Source organism: Aspergillus stella-maris (assembly GCF_047715825.1).
Source record: "Aspergillus stella-maris strain CBS 113639 unplaced genomic scaffold BDV14scaffold_101, whole genome shotgun sequence".
NCBI lineage: Eukaryota > Fungi > Ascomycota > Eurotiomycetes > Eurotiales > Aspergillaceae > Aspergillus > Aspergillus stella-maris.
The window spans coordinates 64,953-88,797 of NW_027396895.1; the positions used below are offsets into that span (position 1 = coordinate 64,953).

The 23,845-nt window shown below is 42.9% G+C and overlaps 8 protein-coding genes across 8 annotated transcripts; 5 read left to right on the forward strand and 3 right to left on the reverse strand.

Annotated features, from left to right (window-relative positions):
* The first annotated feature begins 710 nt into the window (after positions 1–710).
* On the forward strand, positions 711–2,665 carry BDV14DRAFT_184598 (uncharacterized protein). The gene has a single exon (XM_073770536.1). It carries the CDS (start codon positions 1,362–1,364, stop codon positions 2,385–2,387), a length of 1,026 nt encoding a protein of 341 aa, XP_073622459.1. The 5' UTR covers positions 711–1,361; the 3' UTR covers positions 2,388–2,665.
* A 4-nt stretch (positions 2,666–2,669) lies between these two features.
* Positions 2,670–4,933, forward strand: BDV14DRAFT_10331 (Clr5 domain-containing protein). The gene is made up of 2 exons (XM_073765529.1): positions 2,670–2,994; positions 3,062–4,933. The coding sequence occupies exons 1-2, from the start codon at positions 2,879–2,881 to the stop codon at positions 4,713–4,715; spliced, it is 1,770 nt and encodes a 589-aa protein (XP_073622460.1). The 5' UTR covers positions 2,670–2,878; the 3' UTR covers positions 4,716–4,933.
* On the reverse strand, positions 4,916–5,548 carry BDV14DRAFT_10306 (DNA-directed RNA polymerase core subunit RPB10). The gene is made up of 4 exons (XM_073765527.1): positions 5,421–5,548; positions 5,300–5,358; positions 5,155–5,241; positions 4,916–5,100 (listed from the first exon to the last, which is right to left on the reverse strand). Exons 1-4 carry the CDS (start codon positions 5,454–5,456, stop codon positions 5,058–5,060), a joined length of 225 nt encoding a protein of 74 aa, XP_073622461.1. The 5' UTR covers positions 5,457–5,548; the 3' UTR covers positions 4,916–5,057.
* A 336-nt stretch (positions 5,549–5,884) lies between these two features.
* Positions 5,885–9,036, forward strand: BDV14DRAFT_10383 (WD repeat protein). Its single transcript, XM_073765540.1, has 3 exons — positions 5,885–6,324; positions 6,380–7,134; positions 7,188–9,036. Exons 1-3 carry the CDS (start codon positions 5,990–5,992, stop codon positions 8,888–8,890), a joined length of 2,793 nt encoding a protein of 930 aa, XP_073622462.1. The 5' UTR covers positions 5,885–5,989; the 3' UTR covers positions 8,891–9,036.
* Positions 9,037–9,404: 368 nt separating this feature from the next.
* On the forward strand, positions 9,405–12,132 carry BDV14DRAFT_10369 (uncharacterized protein). The gene is made up of 4 exons (XM_073765536.1): positions 9,405–9,626; positions 9,689–9,881; positions 9,967–10,182; positions 10,240–12,132. Coding segments are annotated over exons 1-4 (1,974 nt in total). The 5' UTR covers positions 9,405–9,624; the 3' UTR covers positions 11,803–12,132.
* BDV14DRAFT_10378 (Hemimethylated DNA-binding protein YccV like-domain-containing protein) lies at positions 12,021–14,250 on the reverse strand. The gene is made up of 4 exons (XM_073765539.1): positions 13,739–14,250; positions 13,528–13,681; positions 12,466–13,475; positions 12,021–12,413 (listed from the first exon to the last, which is right to left on the reverse strand). The coding sequence occupies exons 1-4, from the start codon at positions 14,149–14,151 to the stop codon at positions 12,239–12,241; spliced, it is 1,752 nt and encodes a 583-aa protein (XP_073622464.1). The 5' UTR covers positions 14,152–14,250; the 3' UTR covers positions 12,021–12,238.
* BDV14DRAFT_10372 (putative C2H2 finger domain protein) lies at positions 14,251–16,113 on the forward strand. The gene is made up of 2 exons (XM_073765537.1): positions 14,251–14,465; positions 14,532–16,113. The coding sequence occupies exons 1-2, from the start codon at positions 14,350–14,352 to the stop codon at positions 16,009–16,011; spliced, it is 1,596 nt and encodes a 531-aa protein (XP_073622465.1). The 5' UTR covers positions 14,251–14,349; the 3' UTR covers positions 16,012–16,113.
* A 101-nt stretch (positions 16,114–16,214) lies between these two features.
* Positions 16,215–18,023, reverse strand: BDV14DRAFT_205644 (putative R3H and G-patch domain protein; the record flags this gene model as incomplete). Its single annotated transcript, XM_073774773.1, has 3 exons — positions 16,215–16,665; positions 16,726–17,917; positions 17,969–18,023. 3 exons carry the CDS (start codon positions 18,021–18,023, stop codon positions 16,215–16,217), a joined length of 1,698 nt encoding a protein of 565 aa, XP_073622466.1.
* Positions 18,024–23,845: the final 5,822 nt, after the last annotated feature.

Below are 23,845 nucleotides of genomic sequence, written 5' to 3' on the forward strand. Positions count from 1 at the left end.
ACTTGGCGTAGACGTAGAATGGGGAAGATGTGCAGCAGTCTACCATCCAGTCATATTATTGAATTGAGCTGCTGCTCAAGCCCCTTATCGTTTGTGTTTTAGCTTGTGCATTGGGCAACATACCTTGTAAAGTTGCCGCTCAAATACACAATGAGACAAGGTCGTTGAGAGCTATCTAGGTACTAAACAGTAATGAAGACCGTCGAGCGTGTTTGTTTTGACAACAGAACTCCGTTCAGAGTTAGTGTGGTGGCCCTGGTGGACAAGTCGGTGTCGGTGAACACTGAAGAAGCAGCCCGCAGACTTCCGAGGTTGTCTGCAGTGGAGTCATACCCAGACTTTCCTGTGCTTGGGTTTTGTCTTCATGCAACAAGGGGTTGTCATGTCCATAATCTGATGCACGTTATAGAAGTATTCTACAACAAAGTCGTAGACTGTACAGCAGTACCTAGTAGTGTGGGTAGTAGGATATGCGACCACGGCAGGCTGGACTCTGGACTGTGGAGGAGCGCAGATATCGTGCAGGACGAAGACGCATCGCGGGAAAGATAAGAGCGAATTGGCTGTTCGGAAGTGCCGGTTCAAGAAGGTTGGTCACGCCGCCAAATTTCTCCGCATTCGTCGAGATAGCGTCGTAGTCCAAGGTCCTGTCGCAGTCTAGCCGCCCCCAGCCCAGATACTATTTAATGGCGATCTCACCGCCGCTGTCTTCCTCCCAAAAGGTCAGCCCACATCTCCAGCCTCTCTGCGCATTCGCTGGTTGACGACGGGCTTCTCTACATACTACTATTGTTATCCTCTTGCTTTGTATAGCCCGTCGGTTCGCGTCGTCCCCGGTAATGCGACTCGCGCAGTTCGATCCCTGATACATCGCTATTTGAACCGCTCGGTCGAGTGCTTATCGTCGAGTTACTCCACGCTTTGCATCCTCGATTCACGACAACGAAATCATGCATCTGACGGTTCATTGTTAGATTATATCGTTCCTCGCAGTTTCTGGAACGATAAGAGGGGAGGTGAGGGGACGACGGGGTCACAATCCTATGGCACACGAATACCTGCTTGAAAATCCGATTCAACCGATCTGAGAAAGTCTGTACCGATTTACTTTTGAAGCGCTCTCTCACACTCTATCTGAACCCACTTCCGTGGTACTTTTGCCTATCGGGCTTTGCGATTCCCTCAAGTAAATGTGCTTTCCGCCCGAATTGCAATAATCGTATCGGCTTTGTTTTGCTCCAAGAATACCACTCCGGTCCTTGAGTGGCAGCGCAATACTGGATTGACGCCGCACCAGACAGTTATCCACGAAGACGTTCGGGAAACGGTTTCGTCTTTTGAGCCAATCAAGGGGTTCATTCATGCGAGACATGTCTTCTCTAAAGATGGACAACTCTTCTGGGAAGCATATTGCCAAAGTACAAATTAAACCTTTGCTCAAAAGAGCTTCGCGAGACGGTTCGCCCTCTACCTCAATCGATCTCTCGCGATCCTCGTTTGAACAAGAGGGGCTAGGGATTTACACAAGCCACGACAGGGACAGTGTCCAGCATGACTTGTACACGAATTTCCCAACGAGAAGGAAGCTATCCGACTTGCATCGTCGATCTACAAGCGGGACTTCTCAACTCTCCACGGCCAGCAGCTCCAGTATGGGCAGGCCAGGATCGCAATATGTGCATCCAATGCGCCGCGGACCTCGCGCATATACACCTCCATTGATCCCCCATTCCCGTCAAAATTCTTACTTTGAGAGTGATAGTTCTCAAAGAGGGGAAGCTTCAGAAGGTGATCTTTGGACTCAGTCGAAATCCGAGCTTGAGAACCATTACATGCCTGCCTCTTCGGTTTCCAGGCCACGCTTGTCGCTACATCTCCCGGACAGTTCATCTTCGCCCTTACCTGGTGCCTCTCAGACAAATGTAACGGGTCGTGCATCTTTCGGTTACTCGCGCGACAATACTAGCACATTAGACGCAACATCTCCGACGTCTAGGTCATCTCTGGATTTTGTATTCCGCTCCAGAACACGGACGAGCATGGATCCTGTGTCTCGGGCAGCCACGGTTCAAGCAGCACGTCAAGCTTTTGAAGAGAAAGAGGCAGCCAAGAATCGGAAATTCGAAGAACAACGAATCCGAGCAGAGGAAAAGCAGCTCAAGCGAAAAGGAAAGCATAATCAGCGGACGTCAATAAATGGTGGGGATATACAAGAAAAGACTCTCGACTATAACCCTCTTGAACCTGCTCATCGATCACATCCAACACAATCACAAACAAAGCCCGAAACTTGGAAATCTCAGTCAAAAAGCACATGGATGCTTTTCCTCACGTGGTTACGCACCAGGATATTTAAATTCAGGAGAAGAGTGCGCAGTGTGAGCTGAGGCCAGGTTCATCTATAATCAATATCTTGCTGTATATAGACCGATTTTTCGGACCGGTATCGCTTGGAGGCCCATATGGACATTGTATATGAGTCAGGGCCGCCATCCTATCTAGTACATATGTCTTTTTCTTTTTCGGTAAATGAACTAGAAGTTCCCGTCATGATAGATGATTACCTTATGCACACCAGGCATCACTAAACCTACCATCTACGTAGTTGTTGGCGAGCGTGAGGCAGTCACGTGCTTAGTCGAGGAAAGGTGTGCCGTTTTCGTGGGCCCTCATTTCCTTTCCACTACTACGGCGTGCCAGACTTGCACTTATAGCAAACAAACAACTGCAACTACTACGGTGTACAGGAGCGACAACATACGCCTTGCGGGTACTCCACACTCACGTTGGTTTACAACCATACAACCATTCTCTCGGTGGGGGACGAGCTGGGTTGACCCCAGAACGCACCTCCATATTGGAGGGAGTGTTGCTCATCATGGTTTACGATTGGGATGGGAAACGAGAAATATGTTATCAAATGTATATCAAAGAACGGAAAGCTTTGGAGGAAATTATGGAGTATATGAGAAATGTTTATCAATTCTCTCCAAGGTGCTTTACCATTCACATTCAAAACTTGGCTTCCTCATTCAAAACACTCACCAAAAGGTCTCTGTAGCAAACGAGCGTTCCAAACTCAATTCAAACGATGGGGTTTTCCTTCGAAGCAGAATCCCGCGCACAAGAACTTGCAACTTGTTACCCGGGTCAAGCAGCTTTGGGAGACAAACACCAGCCAGCGAGACATGCTTCGAGTCCTCAATGAGGAAGGGTTTCAAATCAAAGAGCGTGAGTTAATGCGTGTGCGAGCAAAGAATCGTTGGTTACTCCGGGTTCCCAATGGGACGAAAGCACAGCAAGTTACGCCGAGCTCGGCTCAACTATCAGAAGAGGATGGTCTGCTAGCATTGCAGCAAGAAGTATACCAGAGCCCTGAGCCCTATAACGACACGGAGGCCGTTCAGCCTGATGTAGCAGCTCAACCTGGTTCGTCGCCCGGCTTATCGCCCGAGGTTGTCGCCAAACGCAAGGAGCGGCTCGATCGCTTGAAAGCAGAAAGTGCAGAGCGTTGGGCTGCGAGGAAGCGTCGACGACGCACGAGGGGATGGGCTGGGTTACCGGCGGACCCTCCTGGTCCGCCACGTTTCCCCTCTGAGACCACAATCGACGAAAGCAAGAAGTACCTCAGTCTCGATAATGCCGGATACCGTCAAATCAGAGACCAGTTTCAAAGCATCTGCGAGAAGGCAGGATTCATCAAAAAAACAATTGCCGGTCCTGAGAAATGGCAAGAGGCAAAAAACACGTTAATACAAGAATCCGAGCATCTTCAGCGTGTCTTCTGGGAGGACCCGAACCAGCTTGAGGCTAAATCTCTTGCTCTTGATGTTGTGTGCACCGACGTAACCAAGCGCATGAGGACTCTCGAACGACGCATGACCATCGCCGAAGCTAAGAATACGCTTGAAATTAACCCAGAAGAGAGCCGCCAAATACGCAACGCCTTCTACAATACTCTCAAGAACGATCATTTCACAAGTAAACTGGAAGCCGGCGATGAGCATTGGAAGCAGCTCAAGGAGCAATGGATCCGTGGGTCAGAGCTGCTGCAACGCATTCTGGCCCCGGGGGAGTCAGACCCCGCGCATGCTACGAAGCTGAGAGCGCTGGAAGTTCTGTGTCGCGACGTCATGAAACGGCTCCGTGATGACCAAACTAAAAGAGATCCGTCACGTAGGCGACAGCCCACTCGGGCTCAGTTTCGCATTCCTGGCGCAGGCACGCCTGATGCGGCCGCCCCATTTGACAATGACATCTCAAATGGAATCAGCACGCTTGCTTCACAAGCTCTTGCCAGTGCGCCTATCACTGGCAATGACTTGGGTGATATGCAAATTGACCCCTCGCTGCTACAAGCAGCCAATGACACGTCGTTCACTGATGTCAGTGGCACGTTTGGATATGTGGACCCAATGTTAGACTCGTCTGTTATGTCCATCACAGTCTACATCACCATTAGCCCTGAGAGCGAAATGCATACGGACTGTAAACCCTGGGTTGAGAAATTGTCGACCAGGTCAATCACCGAACTACAGCAACTGGTTTCTGTCAAATTCCCCGACTCTGTGGTTGTGAAAATTGAGGCATTCGACGGCGACGAGAACGGGGATGCCATAACATTTGTGGTAGATAACGACCATGAGTTATATGGATACCTAAGTCATTTACAAGGAAGAAAGGCATCATTCGCGGTCTGCTTAAGCCAAGCATGACCGTCGTTTGATATGATGTTCCTTGTTAGCTCGGTTATTGCCTGGTAGCAGTTACTACCTCGCATTACTTGCCCTCGACCGTCAGATGAGATCAACTAATATACACTGGTTTAAGACCAATAGGCATCATAAATCGTAGCTGTTGCCATTTCTTAGACGGAACAGAATGTAGTAGGGGTATAATGAATGTTCGCTAACTTTTCGTTAATCAGTAGCCCCGTCAAGCTGCCAGACAGCGCAGCATCGTGAAAAGCGAACAAATTGCCCTTTATCAGCTTTTTTGCCTTTCCGCGAAACAAAGAACGTGTGCGGTAAAAGTAGGGATAAGTGGTAACTGGGCACTTATACTTGAGCTTTGGCGCGATCTCTCTCGGTGGGATTGTATCTAATGAACTTGTCAGTCCTAACATTTCTCATGATGCAATACAATCGCTCTTACCGAAGGAGTTTCTCGATCAGATCAACGTGCGTCATGATCATTCGTCGGCAACAGTACCGCTTGCACCCAAGTTGATCCATAGCATCTCTGGGAAGCGCAGAAGTTAGAATTTCATGCTGCGCATAGCAGATTGCACTATACTTACCCATCTGGAATACCCTCGTCGAGAAGCTGCAAATAACGCTCCCAAAGATCTCCGACAACCTGTTGCGGGCAAAACACATGTTATTATATTGAGTAACTAGCACAGAACCCATCTCAAATACCTTGCCGCATGAGAAGCATCGTACTGGAATAATCATCGCGCCGACACTTGAGAGTTGCAAAAAAATAGGCTGTTCACTGGCCGCTCTTTACTGTTTGATACAGTATAGCCCGCGATGTTAGGTCGAAGTATGCGGAGGAAACGTCGGGATCGTTAGATATGCTAAAGGAGACGCAAATAGGTAGAAGTTCAGAAAACTGCGGTTGATTCTCCGTTTGTATCTAGCGTCGGTGGTCGTGAAGGCGGTTTTTGAGAGGGATTTGAATGAGGTCTAACAATGCGGCAGACGGGCGACCAACATTTTTCAGATCTCCAAGTCGTTAGCCCTTTTGGCAGGCGGTGGCTGCTCTTTCCCCAAGAAATCCGCCTTTGGAACGACACTAGCCAGATTTGAACTAGCTTCCGGCTTCTGCCCAGTAAGAATCGGATGTGGAAACAGCAGAGAGATTTTTTTAGTTGACGTTACGAGATTGTTCGACCGTTCGACATTGGTGATCCTCTTTGCCTAAGTGGCAGTCGTCTTGACAAGGTACACTTACGCGGCGCAGAATCGCCCAGTCGCTCATCTTCATGCCGGCGAAAGAACAACCGAGTCCGGCCCGACTTGCGAAACGGTCACGGGCAAGCGACGCAGCGCTCGACAACACCCAGGTCAAAAAAGAGAGGACGAAGCGTCGCCGAACCTCTGCAGGTGAAGATCACGCCGGGAATGGAAATTCGAAGACTCAGAATTCTTCGGAGGTCTCACAGAAATCTATTGCCTACGATACTCCCGGCACTTCGATTCAGCTCGCCTTGAGTGCCATCGATCAGGGTGCGAACTCGCCGTCTAGTCCCTGGTCTATAACCCGTAATCTCGCCGGGCAATTCTCTGATATTGATCCTGTTTTGACACCCGACGAGCAGTAAGTACTCAAGTTGTGTTTTCCATAACATCGGCCCTAATTTGTCCGTCTCTAGATACATCATTCTGGGTCTTGACACAGCAATTCATATCTACTCGATCGCGACTTCGCGTATATTTCGTGTCCTAGAGGTCGGCCCTGGTGGCAGCATCATCGGCTACCGACTTTCTAATGTCAACCACGAGCGCCTATATATCTTTACCCTGTCAGGATCGGTGAGCGAGTGGGACTGGTCCTCGAACAAGCAGCTTGCGCATTGGACGACTACGCACAAGACAATTTCGGCTGACTTGGTGTGTAGACCATGCACAAGCGGTGAGGCTGATGCGCGGAATATTTTATTCTCTCTGCAGGAGCGCAAGGACGGTAAGAGGTTCCTCTCTACCACTTCGCTGAATGGTGAGAAACTTGAGAGTACCGTCGTACTCGACACCAATATCAAAATCGATGGTTTTAGAGTCCTAGACAGCGGTCAAGCAATTGTCGCCTTTGGAGGCGCGCGTATCTTCTTCGGTGGACTGTCTTCCAATCATGACGCGGACACGCCAATATACTCGTGGAGAGAAATAAAGCTAGCTACTACTATCACTTGCATTGACATCAGAGCTAGTCTGCGAGACCAGTCAGTGTCAAGAAAGGTACCTGACTTCGATATCGCGTTGGGGGGGACGGATGGTTCTGTGCTAGTATACCATGATGCTTCTAGTTTTCTCGACACCCGAAGCGGACGGGGTGAAGACAAAAAGCCATCCCCTAGGCGTTTGCACTGGCACCGGAATCCTGTCACAGCTGTTCGCTGGTCAACAGACGGTCTGTCATTTCCTCTCGAACTGATGATTGAATATTGCTAATTGAGATCCCAGGGAATTATGTTCTTTCCGGAGGCCACGAATCAGTCATGGTGCTGTGGCAACTAGATACTGGCCGGAAGCAGTTTCTCCCCCATTTATCCTCTCCTATATGCAATATAGTCGTCTCCGGGACTGGAAACTCATATGCTGTAAAGTTGGCTGACAACCGGGCTGTTGTTTTGTCAGCACGAGAGCTGCAGCCCTTGGCCACTATAATCAGTCTACAACTGTGCGCGAAGTCTGGCAAATCTGCTGGCCAATCATGCGCAAGAGGTGGCTATTCTAGTGGAGAGGTCACAGCTATCTTGCATCCGCAAAATCCTGATCAACTCCTGATAACGGTGCCAAGTGCTCACAGCCTCACTAAAGACGGCGCTACGTCACCAAGCGCACCCGTTCTTCAGATCTACGATATCCATTCGGGCAGCCACATATCGCGCCAAGCCCTTGCACGTACCAATGCTACGACACTCAATATCAGCCCTGACGGGACTCGGATACTCACCCCGGATGTTCAGCATCTGAGCGTCTCCGACGACGGAAACTGGATGGCTACCGTCGACACCTGGAGCCCTTATTCCGATGATGTGGCGGCTCTCGATCTAAACTCCTGTGCTGGTTCCGCTCGTCAAGAGACTTACCTAAAATTCTGGCGCTGGAACGAACCATCTGCACTCTGGCAATTAATCACCCGCATTGACAGTCCACATCTTTTAGACAATATCAACTCGCCTGTATTGGATATCGCTTCACGACCCAACAGTCAAGAGTTTGCGACAATCGGCACCGATGGCCTGCTACGTCTCTGGCGGCCCATTGTTAGACAGCGCCGTTTCTTGACGAAGGAAGAGAATCAGACACCTGAGACTTGGAAGTGCCGGAACACTCTCGACTTGAAGGGGCATTATAAAACATGCGATGCCAGTTCTGCTCGCTTGGAGTCAGCTTCAGTATGCTTCTCTGGAGATGGGTCGGTTCTCGCAGCGTCATTACAGCCAACGACAACAAGTCCGGGACTAAGCATCCTTATTGATGTGCGGACCTGCAGTGTCAAATACAGAAAAGTCGGAGTTAGCATCGGACATATTAGTGCGACATCGTTCCTGGGCTGTAATTTGCTTATTGCTACAGAGCGATCAGTCTCCATATGGGATGCGGTCAACGATACTGTGCGGCTGACAGACTCAATAGGACCGCAATCCGATGGTGATAGCGGACCATGTCTACTCGCCGTCAACCCCAGAACACAGACCTTCGCAGTGGCTTCAAGAAACTTGCAGAAGAAACATACATCGAAAAAGTCTCGCAGATCCGGCTATATGGTACGAGTGTACGACATAGGCTCCATTGCTTTGCTTGCCCGTTTCAAATTGGCAAAGGAGCCTGTGAAGTTGCTTTCGAGCACCCGGACCGCTGAATATGTTGTTGTAGATTCTGGGGCCAACGTTCTACAAGTCGGCTGTGCAAACAAAATCCCACGTACCAATAACACTGGCGAACTGGTTCAATATCCGGACTCTGGGCTCGAGGGATTGTTTGGTCACCAGACAACGGGTACGAAGGTTGACCAGTCGACATCAGCAATAGTGGCCGGTTCCAATGCACAGCCGTGGGAAAGGAACGGGCTGGCTGGCGTCTTTGGCGATACCCCTCCTTTTGTTCTACCTCCGTCGCGCACTATATTCCGTGATCTTGTCAAGGCACTCTCCGCCTAGTTGGTTTAGCGCCCTGTCAATACCTGTCTAGAGAAGACTTAATTTAGAGATCTGGATTCCATCAACATGTGGCGTAGAACAGGGGCGTCTAGCCTGCAATGAGATGTAGGCGCGGCAAACGCTTATGGCCAGTGGCTGAAAATGTGGTCTACCCTGGTGTTGGTTACAAGTCGTAACCACAACCCCCAGGTCACGATGAGACTGCGCCGCAAAGAGCCAGGAGTGATCCCATTTGCTGGACACGGCAGCTCGGCTTCGCCAAAGTGAACGGATGCCCTGAGCTGAGCAAATCATGGGGTGTTGTGTGCTGGCACAAGGCGCTAGGCAATTAGTGTGGCTCCTCCAGCTTACAGAGGCATCTTGGTCCAATGTCCATCCTAGTAGTCCAGTCGATCAGCCGCGCGCTTCGGAGGAGCGGGGAGTGGGTGGCCCCCGTTCAAAGAAGGGACATTCACTCCATAGCCTCGTCAAGATGTTGTCCACATCATCTTATTCTTCTCGTCTCGACGCTGGTCGCCCTCGCTTCCAATCCTGGTCGCGCCTGTTCCATGCTCCTTGGCTTGCTCTCACAGGTAATAACACGATGAACTGAGTGCTATAGCCCATCTATTCCGAGCACAACCACGATATGGTAGCCGCTGCCCACTCGGTCAGACTGTCTTATCTCTAGGCCTGGTTGCAATCCATCGATCCCAAGCACCTGTCTTTACTTGATTACCTTGGGCTCCTCTAGAATGTAAGGACACTTCTGCGCTCATTTGGTATGGAGCGCATCCATGTGCTAATCGATAATCGCAGGTCAGTTGAGCAGCGCCTCCCGGTGCCAGTTACTGGATTACTAGATAAACCTCACCCGCCATTGGTAACGTCGGTGGCGAACGGCGATTCTTTCGAGCTGAGCGACAGTGGTGATGAATCTGAAACAGAGAGCATACCCCAGTCCGCGACCCAGTCAATGCCGCTCACACATATTCCTCAGGATAAATTGACGGTATGTTCTTGAAAATAATCGCGGGTGTCGCTTAGCCCTCCCTAATCCTTCGGTCTCGCCGTTTGCCAATTTCTGATCCGTACAGATTCAAACTACAAATCCAAGCCCAGGCCACGCCAGGACGAGGTCGAGTGATGAGGAGCCGAAGTCTGTTATACATGCGCCTGCTAGATTCAGCGAGTTCAATCCGGAGAAGTCCTCTGACAGCTTGGCCGCGCCTAAAAATGGGTCAAGCCCGAATGCTGGGTCTTCTATCAACCTAGGGGTCACACCGGGAAAGGAAGAGGAGCGAACAGCAACGGTATATTTCGGCTCAGCCTCCTCAGTGAATAAGAACATTTTTGCTGATCGATACAAGAGATTCACCAACAGCCCAATATCACCCCCTCCGCTAACCACCAGTATCGAACCAGCAAAGGATTGGTCCGAGAGAGCGACACCACGCGCACAGACAAGGCAAGACTTCGACGAGCTCGATAGAAGATCCCATTCGAGCAATCTTGAAGGCGAGTTACAGCTCCCCGACCGGGCTAATATTAAGCGTATTAATGGTCAAGTAGACATACCGGAAGGCGTCGACAACACCAAATATTCTGATGATGTGCCTGAGCAAGCAGCGTACCAGACTGGGTTGACAACTGAATACCTCGCAACTGGTAGCGCTGAGATAATGGCGCTGCAGGCAGCCCTTGTTGAATGCTGGTCACTCTGCAACACTTTGGCCACTTTGAGTTCAATTCACCGGGAACGAGCCAGTTTTACTGTCGAGCTTCAGGATGATGCCTGGAAATCCTGCTGGAGACTATGCCAACAGCTGTATGCAGGCCAGGTCGATGACAACGCATCTCAAATTAACCCAACGCTTGATCTTTGCCGCGACTTCTGCCAGACTCTGTTCGAAACCAGGGCTCGGGACAATGAAATCTCGGACTCCGTTCTTCGAGTCAGCTTTGAGCTCAATAATCATTTATATAATACACACGACCGTAATCTTCCGGATGCATTTAGAGAAAGGACGCTGGACTTCTATATCACTCTGTGCCATCGGTTGATGAAACAAAGGACTCGCGTACCAGAGACTGACTCTCTCTTGAGTGCCTGCTGGTCGTTGGCCGAAATGTTATTCAGTATACGACAAAACAAGAAAGAAGGCCGCCAGTTGGACGAGGAACTGTTAGGCTCCGCTGTTCAGGCATGCTGGGAACTTTGCGATATTTTCCGAGAAGGCTGGACACAGAGAAGCTCACGAAACTCAGATCGGGGAACACCACGGCCAAGCCAGGCAACTTTCACCACAGCCGAGAAGCAACCTAAACAGTCGAATCTGGCTCGTGCTGAAGAGGCCCTCTTTCGCGCGAGACACCCGGAGACACCAACAACAATATTCGAAGATGTCGGTATTGTCTCGCCTGAAGAGGGCCCAATACAAAACATTTTCTTGCTTGGCCAGCGTCGAAATGTGGCCTCACACCCGAACTGGTCCTCCAATGCATCAAGTATCTCGAGCAGAACCCATTCCTCGGAGAGAAGCTCGTCAACGAATACTGTGATAACACTCTCCAATGACACCAACGTCAATGCCCTCAGAGTCTTGGTCGCGAAAGCAGCTTTGAATAACGGTTTCCAGCCCGAAGAATCACAGGCTCTCTCATCATTTGTCAAGTCTCTTTCGTCGGACGCCTTCGGGTCTGCACCCTGGCAAATAGCTCTACTGAAGCATTACAGAGCGTTGGTGGCTTTTGACCCAGTATTACAGCAGGTTCCACCATCGTGCAGGGCAAGTGCAATGGATATAGCTCGGGCGGTTAAGCTCATGGCCCAAAGTGAGCAGTATTTGTGGCTATATGATCTTTACCGCCTCGTATTCGGTTTTCATATTGAAGAGGGCCTAAACCGCGATGCAATTATATTGCAGACTTAGGTTGACCTAGTGGGTCTTGTCACCAAGTATAACAGTAGCTCATGATTTGTGTCAACTTTCAAATACTCTTTAATATCCCGCAAAGCTCCTTCTTCTTTCCCTGGTGGCGAAGAAGTGTTGTTTTAAGGACGTATATAGAACATTGCTAAATGAAGGAAGTCTTGCTAGCATAAATCATGGCACCAAGTAACGCAATCTTTGTCAAATATTGATTGAGTGTGAGCCGCCTTATCTGCTCATCGGTGAACGAATCAGAAGCAAGACTGGTTCTCAGTGCGTAAAGAGCAACGATTGTATTCTGAGATGAGGTGATTGTATTCTGAGATGAGGTGAGCACGATAGATAGATACAGCGAACTGTGTACTAAAGAACTTGAAGGATAGTGGATGCTGTGAAACTATGTCGGACCTTGATTTCGTCCTTGCAAAATGGCAGTTTAGTCATCAGGATATTCGTCCCGGATATTGCTCACGAACTCTCGTAAGTCACTGTCCCATCTTTTGAAGTATTTTCCTGCTACGGCCACCAGGGCCGATGGCAGATCCGAGGTCGCGGGTGTTATCAGGTGGATGTTCTCCTCTGCTACATACCGGACGCTTTTGTCCTCCACGCTACGATAGCATTAGCGGAGCAGTTAAGACTGCTGGGAAGGACGCTACTTACATCACATGGTAGAAGCTTTGGTGTCTCCCGCTCTGGAGGTGGTCGACTCCCATCCGTCTCATCCATTGTTCGCCAGCCCCGCATTCTGCATCCCAGCCTGTGATGATCGCCATGTAGTCGTAGCGGCGGTGCTTGAAGACTTGCCCAACATGATATTTCACTCTCTTATGCTCCGGGTGTCGCCTCTTCACCTGTTTCGGAATCTCATCAACTGTCTGTATAACGTGGAGGCTTTCCATGATGTGATCAAATTCCACTGTGCCTCGAAAGATGGAAGCGATATATTGCTCGACGAGATGAACATCGGATGGAAAATCGGTAGCGACGAGCTCCATTAGCCAAAGCAGATGGTGGCGAAGCTCAGCTGGCCGAAGAGGGTTCGAAAGCAACAGAGAAGACCAAAGAGCGGCATATCGCGCGCAGCTGACGTCAACTAGTACCTGGTTCCCACCGGCAAAGCGACTGATACGTTGAACTGAATTCAGGATGTTCTTACTGCACCGTAAGACAATTTCTGAAGTCCTAGACTCGCCTAAGAAGGCGGCTTGTTCTATAGGAGATGCCCCTAGAAAGTTCAACTGAGTTCGCATATCTGCAACGGGAGTCTCTAAGTCAGAACGAAATGGATCCATGTAGATAGGTTCGCCAACTCGTGACTGGGCAATATCGACTGGATTGCCATCGATATCAAAGCCGGGAGGAGGCATGACAATGACATGGACGTGTAAAGGAAACCCGCATGGGCGGGCATTCAACCCCAGCATCTGCGCGATATGACAGAAAATCACTGCAGATATCAACGGCAGCGAGTTATGACCCGCGCAATTCAATGCGATGCCCAGGAAATTATGCTCCAATGAGTGGTATTCGCGTCCCGCTTCAATGCCGGTCATGTTATGGGTGTTCAAATAGGTCGCGATGGCAGCAGCCCGTTGCCGAGGGCTTAAATTCGAAATATCCGGATACTCTAGCAGAAGGCTGGACACAATCTGGTTCAGTCTACAGTTAATCTGCAGCGAATGGTGAGCACAATGATTGGGTATTAAATCTCAAAGTGCGTACCTCATCGAAACTCCCAAAGCCACTTTCTGGTATGAAAAGATCAAAGGCTCCAAGCGCATTAGCAAGAGATACTGCCTCACTATTTCGTAGATCAGCCCATTCTGGAATGGCGATACTGCGATGTAGGCTAGTTAAAAGCGCGTTGGCGTAGTATCTTTCGCCACGTCATTAGAAAGGACGTTTGCTCCGGGGAGGAAAAGGAATTGCAAACCTCCTAGCTAGGTAGTCCTCCGTACACGAATCAACATATAGATTGCGCAAAAGAGCATCCTTAGCGTCATATCCGAAACGAATGACTGATTGAAACTTCTCTATTCTTCCGGACTGGCTTGTGAGAATGCTATCCAAGAGTCGGTTAGTGGCGCGGTCAACGAGATGCCGCGATATGTAAAGCCCCTTCCAATTCACCAACGAGATAGTGCTTGAGAGCTTCGCCGGCATTTCATGCTCCTTAACCCAGAACTTGAATCGAGTCCGGCAGTAGTGCCTCCATAGTAGCGGCTCATTGGTAACACCCAGAAAACGTCGCGCGGCGCATCCAACTGCAACGGAGTCTGGCGGATCGCAAAACAACAGGATATGGTAGAGTATCTCTTCTGGGAAGCTGCTGAGAGACAGAACCATTCCGTTGGTCGAGATTTCGTTGAATGTGTTCGAATGTCTGCATTTCTTCCGGGCACTTACGGAGGAGGGATAATTTGGCGCAATTGCGGGATCGTCACCGGAGTCGACACTCCCCGCATTTTCCTTCCACTTGACACTTCTCTATAGACCGAGCATTCGTCTGGTTTTACGGTCAGCGAGGCGCTAGCCTAATAAACCATGGGTCAAGGTCACTCTACGGCTCAGCCTGGGCCAAAGGATGCAGATGAGAAGGGTTCCATCAAAAAGGATTACTACGAACTTCTTGAGGTGGAACGAAATGCATCACCAGAAGAGTTTGTTTCTCGCGCCCAAACCCTATACTACACTTTTTCCAGGCTACTGCTAATGCTCGCAATCAGGATCAAAAAGGCCTATAGAAGAAAGGCACTGGAACTCCATCCCGACAGGAATTTTGGTAGGGTTGAAGCGGCGACAAGCCTTTTTGCGGAGATTCAAGCTGCCTATGAGGTTCTATCAGATCCCCAGGAGCGATCATGGTACGACTCGCATCGTGAGGCCTTTTTAGGAGGTGCTGGCGGAAGTGAGGCGACAGATTTCTCCTATAATATGCGCATGACTACCGCAGCCGACATTCTCCAGCTGTTCTCAAAGTTCAGCCCCCAGATGAATTTCACTGACTCGTTGGATGGATTCTACGGTGGCCTTCGTGAGACTTTCGTGCAACTCGCGCTGGAAGAAGAGATGGCGTGTCGCTGGGAAAACATGGATATAATTGAATACCCGTCTTTTGGCTCCCGGGATGACGCATTCGAGGCTGTGCGCGACTTTTACGCCGTATGGGGAAGCTTCTCAACAAAGAAGCCTTACTCTTGGAAAGATGTCTATCGCTATTCGGAAGCCCCTGATCGTCGAGTTCGTCGCCTGATGGAAAAAGAAAATAAACGTTTACGGGATGGGGCGATTCGTGAGTTCAATGAAGCCGTGAGGTCGCTCGTAGCATTCGCAAAAAAGCGTGACCCCCGCTATAAGTCTTACAAAGATAGCTTGTCGCAACATCGTGACGCCATGCGCCGATCTGCTGCCACCCAAGCCACAAGGTCTCGGGCCGCCAACCAAGCAAAACTACGTGAACATGTCCAACAAGATTGGGAAAAATCTGGAGATTATCAAGACTCGGAGACGGATGGCGAGGATGGCGAGGATGAAATGGAGCATTTCGAGTGTATCGCATGCCGCAAATCTTTCAAAAGCCAGAATCAATTCCAGGCTCACGAGCGCAGCAAGAAACACCTCAAAGCTGTGAAGCAACTTCGCTGGGAAATGAAGATGCAGCACGAGGAACTCAATTTGGGAGACATCGTTGACGAGAGCGGAGGGTCGCAAAGGCCTGAAGATGCTTTCCGCGAAAATGATATCGCCAATGATATGCCTGTACCAGATGGAGAATCTTTCAGAATCCCAAACGATGATGCAACACCAAGTGATTTGAAGATAGGTGCTGATTCTAAGATATCAGCCACCGAGGGTAACTGTGACCTCGATTCAGACCAAGCCACCGAGCGTAACACCCACGACCTGGTCATCGACGAGGGCGAAGTTGACTATGCTCCTCGAGAAGTCCTGGAGCGAAGGCTTACTCACGAAGGTTCTCCTGCGCAGTCTCCCACTGATGGCATTGATGATATATCTCAAAGTTTACTGGCATCAAATTTAGATCCACAGGCGCCTATAAAGGTTGGCAAGGCAAAGCAGAAGCGTGTTAGGAAGGCTCAGCTCGCAGCAGAAAAGTCTCAGCTTCCTGCTTGTACCATTTGCAGTACATCTTTCCCGTCAAGGAATAAACTTTTCACCCATATAAAATCCCACCAACAGCGCTAGATTCTAATTCATTGAAGGGTTGAGCGAAGTTCTTGCTTAGGAGACAGGATGCCTTGACTCAACTACCTGCAAATAGTTACGTTGATATTATCTACCATAAAACAGGTCTATAACATTGGCGTGAGGCAGGTCAAATCCCGCGTCTTGTGGCCTTGACTTAACACTGTGACTGGCAACTAGGTGGTGATGGAACCAGTCAAAGTTTATCCCAAGCCCGCTTTTGAATTCTTCACAACATGAGCAACTGGCAGGAGGATACCCTTGTTATTGGTCGCTCCGAGAGCCGTCCCTGTACTCCAGCCCATCTTTTCCAGCATTGCCCTTCCTTTGTTTCCGGCACCTATCTCGGGTGCTGAAGCGCCGACGACATCACCGTCCATATAAGAAACGTTTGTCGGGTCACTCCTCTTTTTAGTTGAGCGATCGCCTGGGTTGTCCCAGCCCTTCAACGCGCGAGGACTAAATCTTTCTTTTGAGAATAGCCGGTCAATCTGTGAGATTGTTTTCTGCGTGTGCTTCGGGGTCCTTGACGTTTTCGATAGAACGGGAAAGCGAGAAGAGCCTTTTCCCCGAGACTGGGAAGTTAGGCGCAAAGCATGCGCCATGTCATGGATAAGTATTCGGCGGTGTTTCGTCATCGGTGGGAGGGACAAGCTGTAGGAACGAAATTGATTTAGCTCAGTCAATGTATTCTTTCGAGGATGGGGATCATACCTGTTCTTCGATGACAGTAGAAACAGGCGTATTTCAGCTTTCAAATCCTCGATACCTATCCCATCGGCGTATTTTATCTTTAGATCTGGATCATTTTTGCGTCGTCCCAGAAGCCCTTGAGCACGGAGCTCCTCCCTTTCTTTCTTCTTTGACTTCTTTTTTGACCGGTCCTTGTCCCATGCGCTGATTAATTCATCCTCCAGCTCGGAATCAATACCGCCGAAGTCAACGAGGCCGTGTTTCTTCTTCTTTTTCCTCAAGCTTGATCGACTGAAATCCATGATATCAAACCCATAATAAGGGTCTTGTTCCAGTGCATCAGCAAAAGCAGCGGCTGAGGCAAACATAGTTTGGTCTGGCGGTTTTCTGGCAAACTGTGGACGGCCAGATAATACATTATCAGACCCGTCCTCAGGTTCCTCTGCCGACAAGACGTCGGGGATGTCGAAATCGGCATTCTCAATTCCCTGGAAGCGTGTGGGATTACCCGGATGACCTTCTGCGGCCAATTCATTGTCTGCAGTCCCCTCATCGGATGATGAGGTATCATTCGAACTATCGTCCTCTATATGTGCGATATAGTCAGCCAGAATGTCATCCTCGTCGGAAAGCTCCTGACGTATTGCGCCGCTTCTGTCTGGCCGTGTACGAGATGTGTTCCCGTTGACCGAGATAAATGACGCACTATCTGCCAACTCTTCTGCTGGATCAGCTAGCAGCTGTGAACATGTTAAAGATTCAGCCTCATCCGCTTCTTGCAAGCCACCATGGATGGTAATATCGTGGCCGTCATTCTGAGCCGATGTTGGTTGAAACCGTCTGCCTCGGAATACAATCTCATCCTCGCTTGAAGAATCAGCCGTCAAGGAGCGTGACCTCGTAGGAAGCATTGCACTGCTTGGGAGTGTATCGACTCCAGCGGTTGCGTCCAAATCAGTCAGGGTCTGCGAACAGTTGTTTGTGGTCTGTAAGTCTACGTTCTCGACGGTGACTTTTGCTTCTTGTTCTAATAAGGCCTCGCGGGCAGAGTTCTGGTGCACTGTGCGAGCTCCCTCGTCCTTTTCTCGCTCGAGGGTACCAGCGCTCACAAATTGGACAGCTTGGTGACGAAGCTGAGCATTCGAGCGCCAGAGATTACGGCCTTCAGTGTGTCGAGCTTCATCCTGCATTGAGAAATGGCCTGGTTTTGTAACTTGTTGCAATTAGTTGTCAGAATAGCTTCTGTGCTAGGATCATTACAAACCTGTGTGTGGATTCTTGCTAGCCTTTCGTGCTTTTGTTTTGCTGAAACGGGCCATTGTAGGAGTTGACCTTGGGCACAAGGGAGCTCTGTTTGCTTGAATGTTGCCTGCTAGGGGAAAAATAAAGGCCCTGGAACACAAACTATATAGTGAGGGCACAGTATTGGCATGTGAAGACGAGCAAATTTGAAACACTTACTGTTGGCTGATATGCTCGAGGAATTGTTTTTAAAGCTTGCCATGTGTAGCCTTAGCCATGAAGCCTCCTCAAAACAGCATGTACAGAGTATGTGCTTTAAAGGATGGGCGTAGTCTGTACAATAATAGGAGGTGATGGCAAATACTCAGGTTGTTTAGAAATCTTTTGTCCACTTGAAGTGCCTGCCAGACATTGGTATTCTTAGTTGCCTCAGGCACTAGGTGGTGCAGAATGGCAATGCCTGAGGTGGCTACGGCGGGTGCCTAAGCAATGTTGTTATGGTGTTGCCTGAGGCAACAGGATAGGGCTACAAGCCCTAGAAGTGGAACCACTATTATTTTACTTAGAGGTTATATTAAACATTTAATTATATTATAGTTTTTTTTAATTTAAATAATAAAATAAGACTTCTATTTATATTTTTATATAACTCTTTAGTAAGTTATAAGCCCAGGCTTGCTGTTACTCGCAGAGGTCAGTTTTGTTGTGAAGGTTATTGCTGTTGTATTCAGGTTAGCTATCACGGGCAAGAAAGCTCACTTGCTAATAACTAAGCTCCTAGATAATAAATATTATAGGGTGACAATAACCTGCAAGTAATTGCAAGTATAGATAAAGACCTGCCCTTTATAATAAGGTTAATAAAAAGGTTCCACATCCTTGTGGCAGAAAGGAGCAAGAAAACAATAAAGAAAGTAATAATAATATTAGTTATAGAAAGTATACCAGGAGATTAATACCATGCTTGGCATTCTATTTAATAACTTAAGTTTAGTTTTAAATCTTATACTCCCTAAGTATATCTTTAAACCTAGTAGTATCCTATATCTATTTATTATTATTAGCTAAGTATCAAACACAAGGCGTTGATTTATGGATTCTGATGAAGTTGTTGTTCTATTCAGGCTATTAAAACCAGGAACTAAAAGCTAAGCTCTGGAACTGACTAATATCTAAGAAAGAAATAGTAAATAATATTAAAGTTCTATAAAACTGGTAAAACCTGTAATAGTGCCATAAATAAAAGAAATAATATTATCCTTAATAAAAATATTAAATACAGGCTATTATTCCATAACTTTATTAGCTTGCTTATCCTTAAATTCCTTAATTACTTTATTGGCCTGGATATTATTAGCATGGACCTATTTATTATAGTTAAAAAAATACCTATACTAATAAATTAGGTATTATAAAACCAGCTTCTAGGTTTAGCCAACTTAAATCTAGTATTTCCCTATTATTTAATTAACTTCCTAAACCTTTTTATTAGCTTTATTAATAATAGCTAAAAATTTAAAAGGTTACTAACTAAAGGGATTATTAAAGCAAGTAAGATTAAAAGCTTGCTTAATTTTATTAATAGGTACTAGCTTAAGTTAGGTAATAAAAAATACTAGATAAATATTTTATTTAGTAGGTAGGTCTTTAAAATAGTATGCTAAATAGCCAATTTATTTAATTACTAGGAATAGTCTAGTAAACTAGCAGGTAAATTTATATAAAGACTATATATATAGTAAGGTATAGTCTTTATATAAGTAAATATAGGCTAGGTCTTTAATATTTATTTTTATAAGCTTATATTTTTAATTATAGCTTTACTTTATATAAATTATAGTAAACTTTAAGGCTTTTTTAATATTTAAATAAGTAATAAAATCTTACTTAAAGACATGCTTTAAAAAATATTATAGTTATTATAGCTTAAAATTAAATAAAAGCTTATATAATAATTTTTTTATAAAAGTATTAATAAAAGAATTTAAAGTATTAATAATAAATAGTAACTATTTAATTTAATAGTTATTAAAATTAAGGGTACAGGCATGGTAAATTATAGTTTTAATAACTTAAATAAAGTATTTAGTTTAATTATTTAATTATAAATAATAAGTAGTAGTATACTACTAGTTAATATTTAACTTTATAAATATTCCTTTTTAAAAACTAGAAGTAAATTAAGGATTATAGTTACTAATAAATACTTAGGGCAATCCCTAATTATATTCCTTAAAATATTTTATTATTTTTAAACCCTAATTAATAGCTATTATTTTTATATATCTAGGGATTAAGCTAATATACTTAGTAAATTTATTAATAATAATAAGTAATATATTATACCTATTATTTAGTAAAAGGTAAATAATAAAATTAATAGTAATAATATTAAAAAAAACTAGGGCAGGAATAATTAGCTAAAGTAAGCTAAAAGGCTTATAGCAAGAAAAGGTATTACCTTAATATTTAAGGTAAAAATAAATATATTTATAAAGTATTTAATAACCTTTATATATAGCAAGACCTTTTATATAGTTAATATACTTATTAAAACCTTAGTAACCACTCTAGTTATAAACTAGAAGGAAAACCTCCTTTTAAACTTTATAAAGAATATAAAATTAAGGTTTATTAAAAATTAAAAAATAACTAGTTTTAAAATTATTTATAAAATCTTATTTTATTAAGTAAAGTAAACTATTTTTATACTAGTAAGGTAAATTAGTAAAACCTTACTTTATAGTCTTAATAATTAATAAAGCCCAAGAATTCTTTATATAGCCTTAATAAATATACTTCTTAAAGCTACTAGAAAACTAAATCCTAATAATAAAAGGGTTATTAAAACTAGTAGTAGGTTTTATAGCTATAGGGAATACTTGTAAAAATATATAATTAAAGTTAATATCCTTTTTTTTTAGTAAACTATTTTTTTATAAAAAATAAGATAAGGTATTTATAACTATATTTATATAACCAGGGTTATAAAAGACTTAAAGTTTAAACTATAAAATATATTAAAATACTTAAATTAAATAAAAATTTAAATACTTAAGTATAATAATATTTAGCAAGGTTTACTTTATAATATTAATAGTAAAAGAATAATTTATATAAATAATAGGTAAAACCTTTAAATTTATAATATTAAAAAGATAATAAATTTTTTTAAAAGTTTAAATAAAATAAAAAACTTTAAGCTTAGTAGGCTAGTAGCAAGTTTTAGTTAAAGTTAAAGTTTATAAAAGAAATATAACTAGCTAAACTTAAGTTTTTAATAAAAAAATAAATAGTATTTTATAAATTTATTTAGCCTTAATATAATAAACTATAATACTATAACCTTTTTTTAAAATATTAAGGTTAATATAAAAGTACTAGTCTAGATTAAAATAAACTAGAAATTAAAGACTAGTAAATTTATTTTAAAGTTTTTTAAAGGTAATAATTTCCTAGTTTATTAAATTAATTACCTTTATTAATTTTAAGTATTTAACCTTTAGCTAGTTACCTTTAGCTAGTAACTTTTAAAAAAGTAAGACCTTTTATTATTATAGTAAATTAAAATATTTAGTAAAGTATTTAATATAATAATAAAAGTAACTAATAAGACTAAGGTAGTACTTTAAATTTTTTAAAATTTTAAGAAACTAGAGGTTTTAAATAGTAGCAAGCTTTTTTTTAAATATTAATAAACCTAGACTATTAACTTACTAATCTAGTAATTATATAAATAAAAAGCTAATAAATACCTTTTTAGGCTTAAGCTTAATATTAAGCTACTTAAGTTTTTAAAATATTATATAAAGGTAAATAATATATTTTTTTAAAAAACTAGATATAATAATAATATTATTAATATAAATATAGTAAAAGTCCTTAAATTTAGCCAGGTAAAGATTTATTTATCTTTAAATATAGGGAATTAAATTAATAAACCCTATTATAATAATATTAAAAACTTTTTAACTTTAATATATTACTACTACTAACTAATTTTAATACTTTTTTTAAATTAACTATTAATAAAAAAACTTGCAAGTATTAATTATAGTAATAAACTAATAATTATAAATTATAGTAATAATTTCTTCTTACTAAAATATAGGGTAAAAATCTAGTTTTACTTTTTTATTTATAGCATGGAAATTAATAATAATGTAACCTTTTTATTTAAGTAGCCTATTATTTAATAAAATAGTTTACTAGATAATAAAAATAGAATAGGTAAAAGAAGTATGGTCTAGTACTTTTAATAGCTTCCCTATTTAAACTAGTAAATTAAAAGTCTTGTTAATAAACTAGTAATCTTTTTAATTTAAGTAATAGACTTTTAATATAGAAAGTTAGTCTTTTTAACTATTTTTTAATAAAATTTATATTTATTAATTTTTAAAAATATTAATAATACCTTTTATAATAGATTTTTATATATAATATTATTTAATAACTTTCTAGAGGGCATTTATATTTATACCTCTAGTATTTTTATATATAATAATATTATTCTTTAAAGTATAGGTTTAACCTAAGCTTTCTTTATTAAGTAGTTTAAGGGTGGCAGCTTTAGCAAAGTCCCTATTCTCCTTTTTAATACTAACCTTCCAGGCTCTAATTATAGTATCTTTAATATATTAGTAATACTAGTTACTAGAAGCTTTATCCTTAGTCTTAAAATTTACTTTTAAAAAGATAAAAAGCTACTTTAACTATATATAAGTAAGTTTTATAACTTTAGGCTTAACCTTAAAACCTAATAAGAAATTAAAGTTAGTAATTATCCCTAGCCTTGCTTTATAAGTAATAATAATAGGTTTAAAAGACTTATTAGCTACTTTAATAAATAAGAAACTAGTATTAACTAGATAATTATAGGTTACTAAACTTTTAATTTTATTATTTTTAGTAAACCAAGCATGGGAAGTAAATAAAAGATTTTAATTTATAAAAAGTTTAGTCTTTACTAAAATTAAAATTTAAGTATAAGAATAAAAAGGTATAATAACCTTTTTTATAGTATAAATAAAAAGTTTAGTAACTTAATTTAACTTTACTTAATAATAAATAGGGAAAGTAAAATTTTAATAAAAACTAATAAAAACTATTCTAGTTTTAAAATTAAATTTAAAACTTTTATAAATAAATACTTTAGTCCTAACTAGCAAGTTTAGCTTTATATTATTAATAAGGTAGGCTTAAATTTTAATTTTAGTAAATAATAAAGTATTCTTAACTATAGTTAAAGAACTAGAATTAAGAGTAGTAAAAAAGTATAGGTTAAAACAAGTAATTTAATTAGTTTAATAATAAAAACCAATACCCTTAATAAAAACTAGGAACTTAGTTTACTTAATCTTGACTTTAAGTATAGCTTTTAGAAATATAAAGTTTTTAATAGTTATTAAATATCTAGTATCTAGATAAACCTTGGTATATATTTTTATTATATTAATACTAACCTTAATAATAATACTTTGCCAGGTTTAAAGTAAAAAGGAGTTTTTAAAATAATTAAATTTAATAATATTTCTATAATAAATAGTAAAGGTAATAATTTTAGCTTTTTTAAGGCTAATAAAGGGTACTACTAGTAATTAATTTAGGGAACTAGTAAATATAAAATTAGGGTATTTAAAAAGGTGGTAATATAAAGCATTCCTTAAGGGGAATTTAGCTTTATAAAACTTATAGGTAGTAATAATAGTTATAGGCTTAACTTAAATTAAGCAAGTATTAATAGTAAAGGTATTATCTTTAAAGTTCTTATTCTCTTTAGTAACAAGGGCTTGTTCTTTAAACTTAGTAGCAGGTTCTAGTACCTAGAATAAAGTTTAAATAAAGTAAGCTAGTATAAAAGTAGGTATAAAACTAGCAGGTAAAACCTGTAAAGTATAAA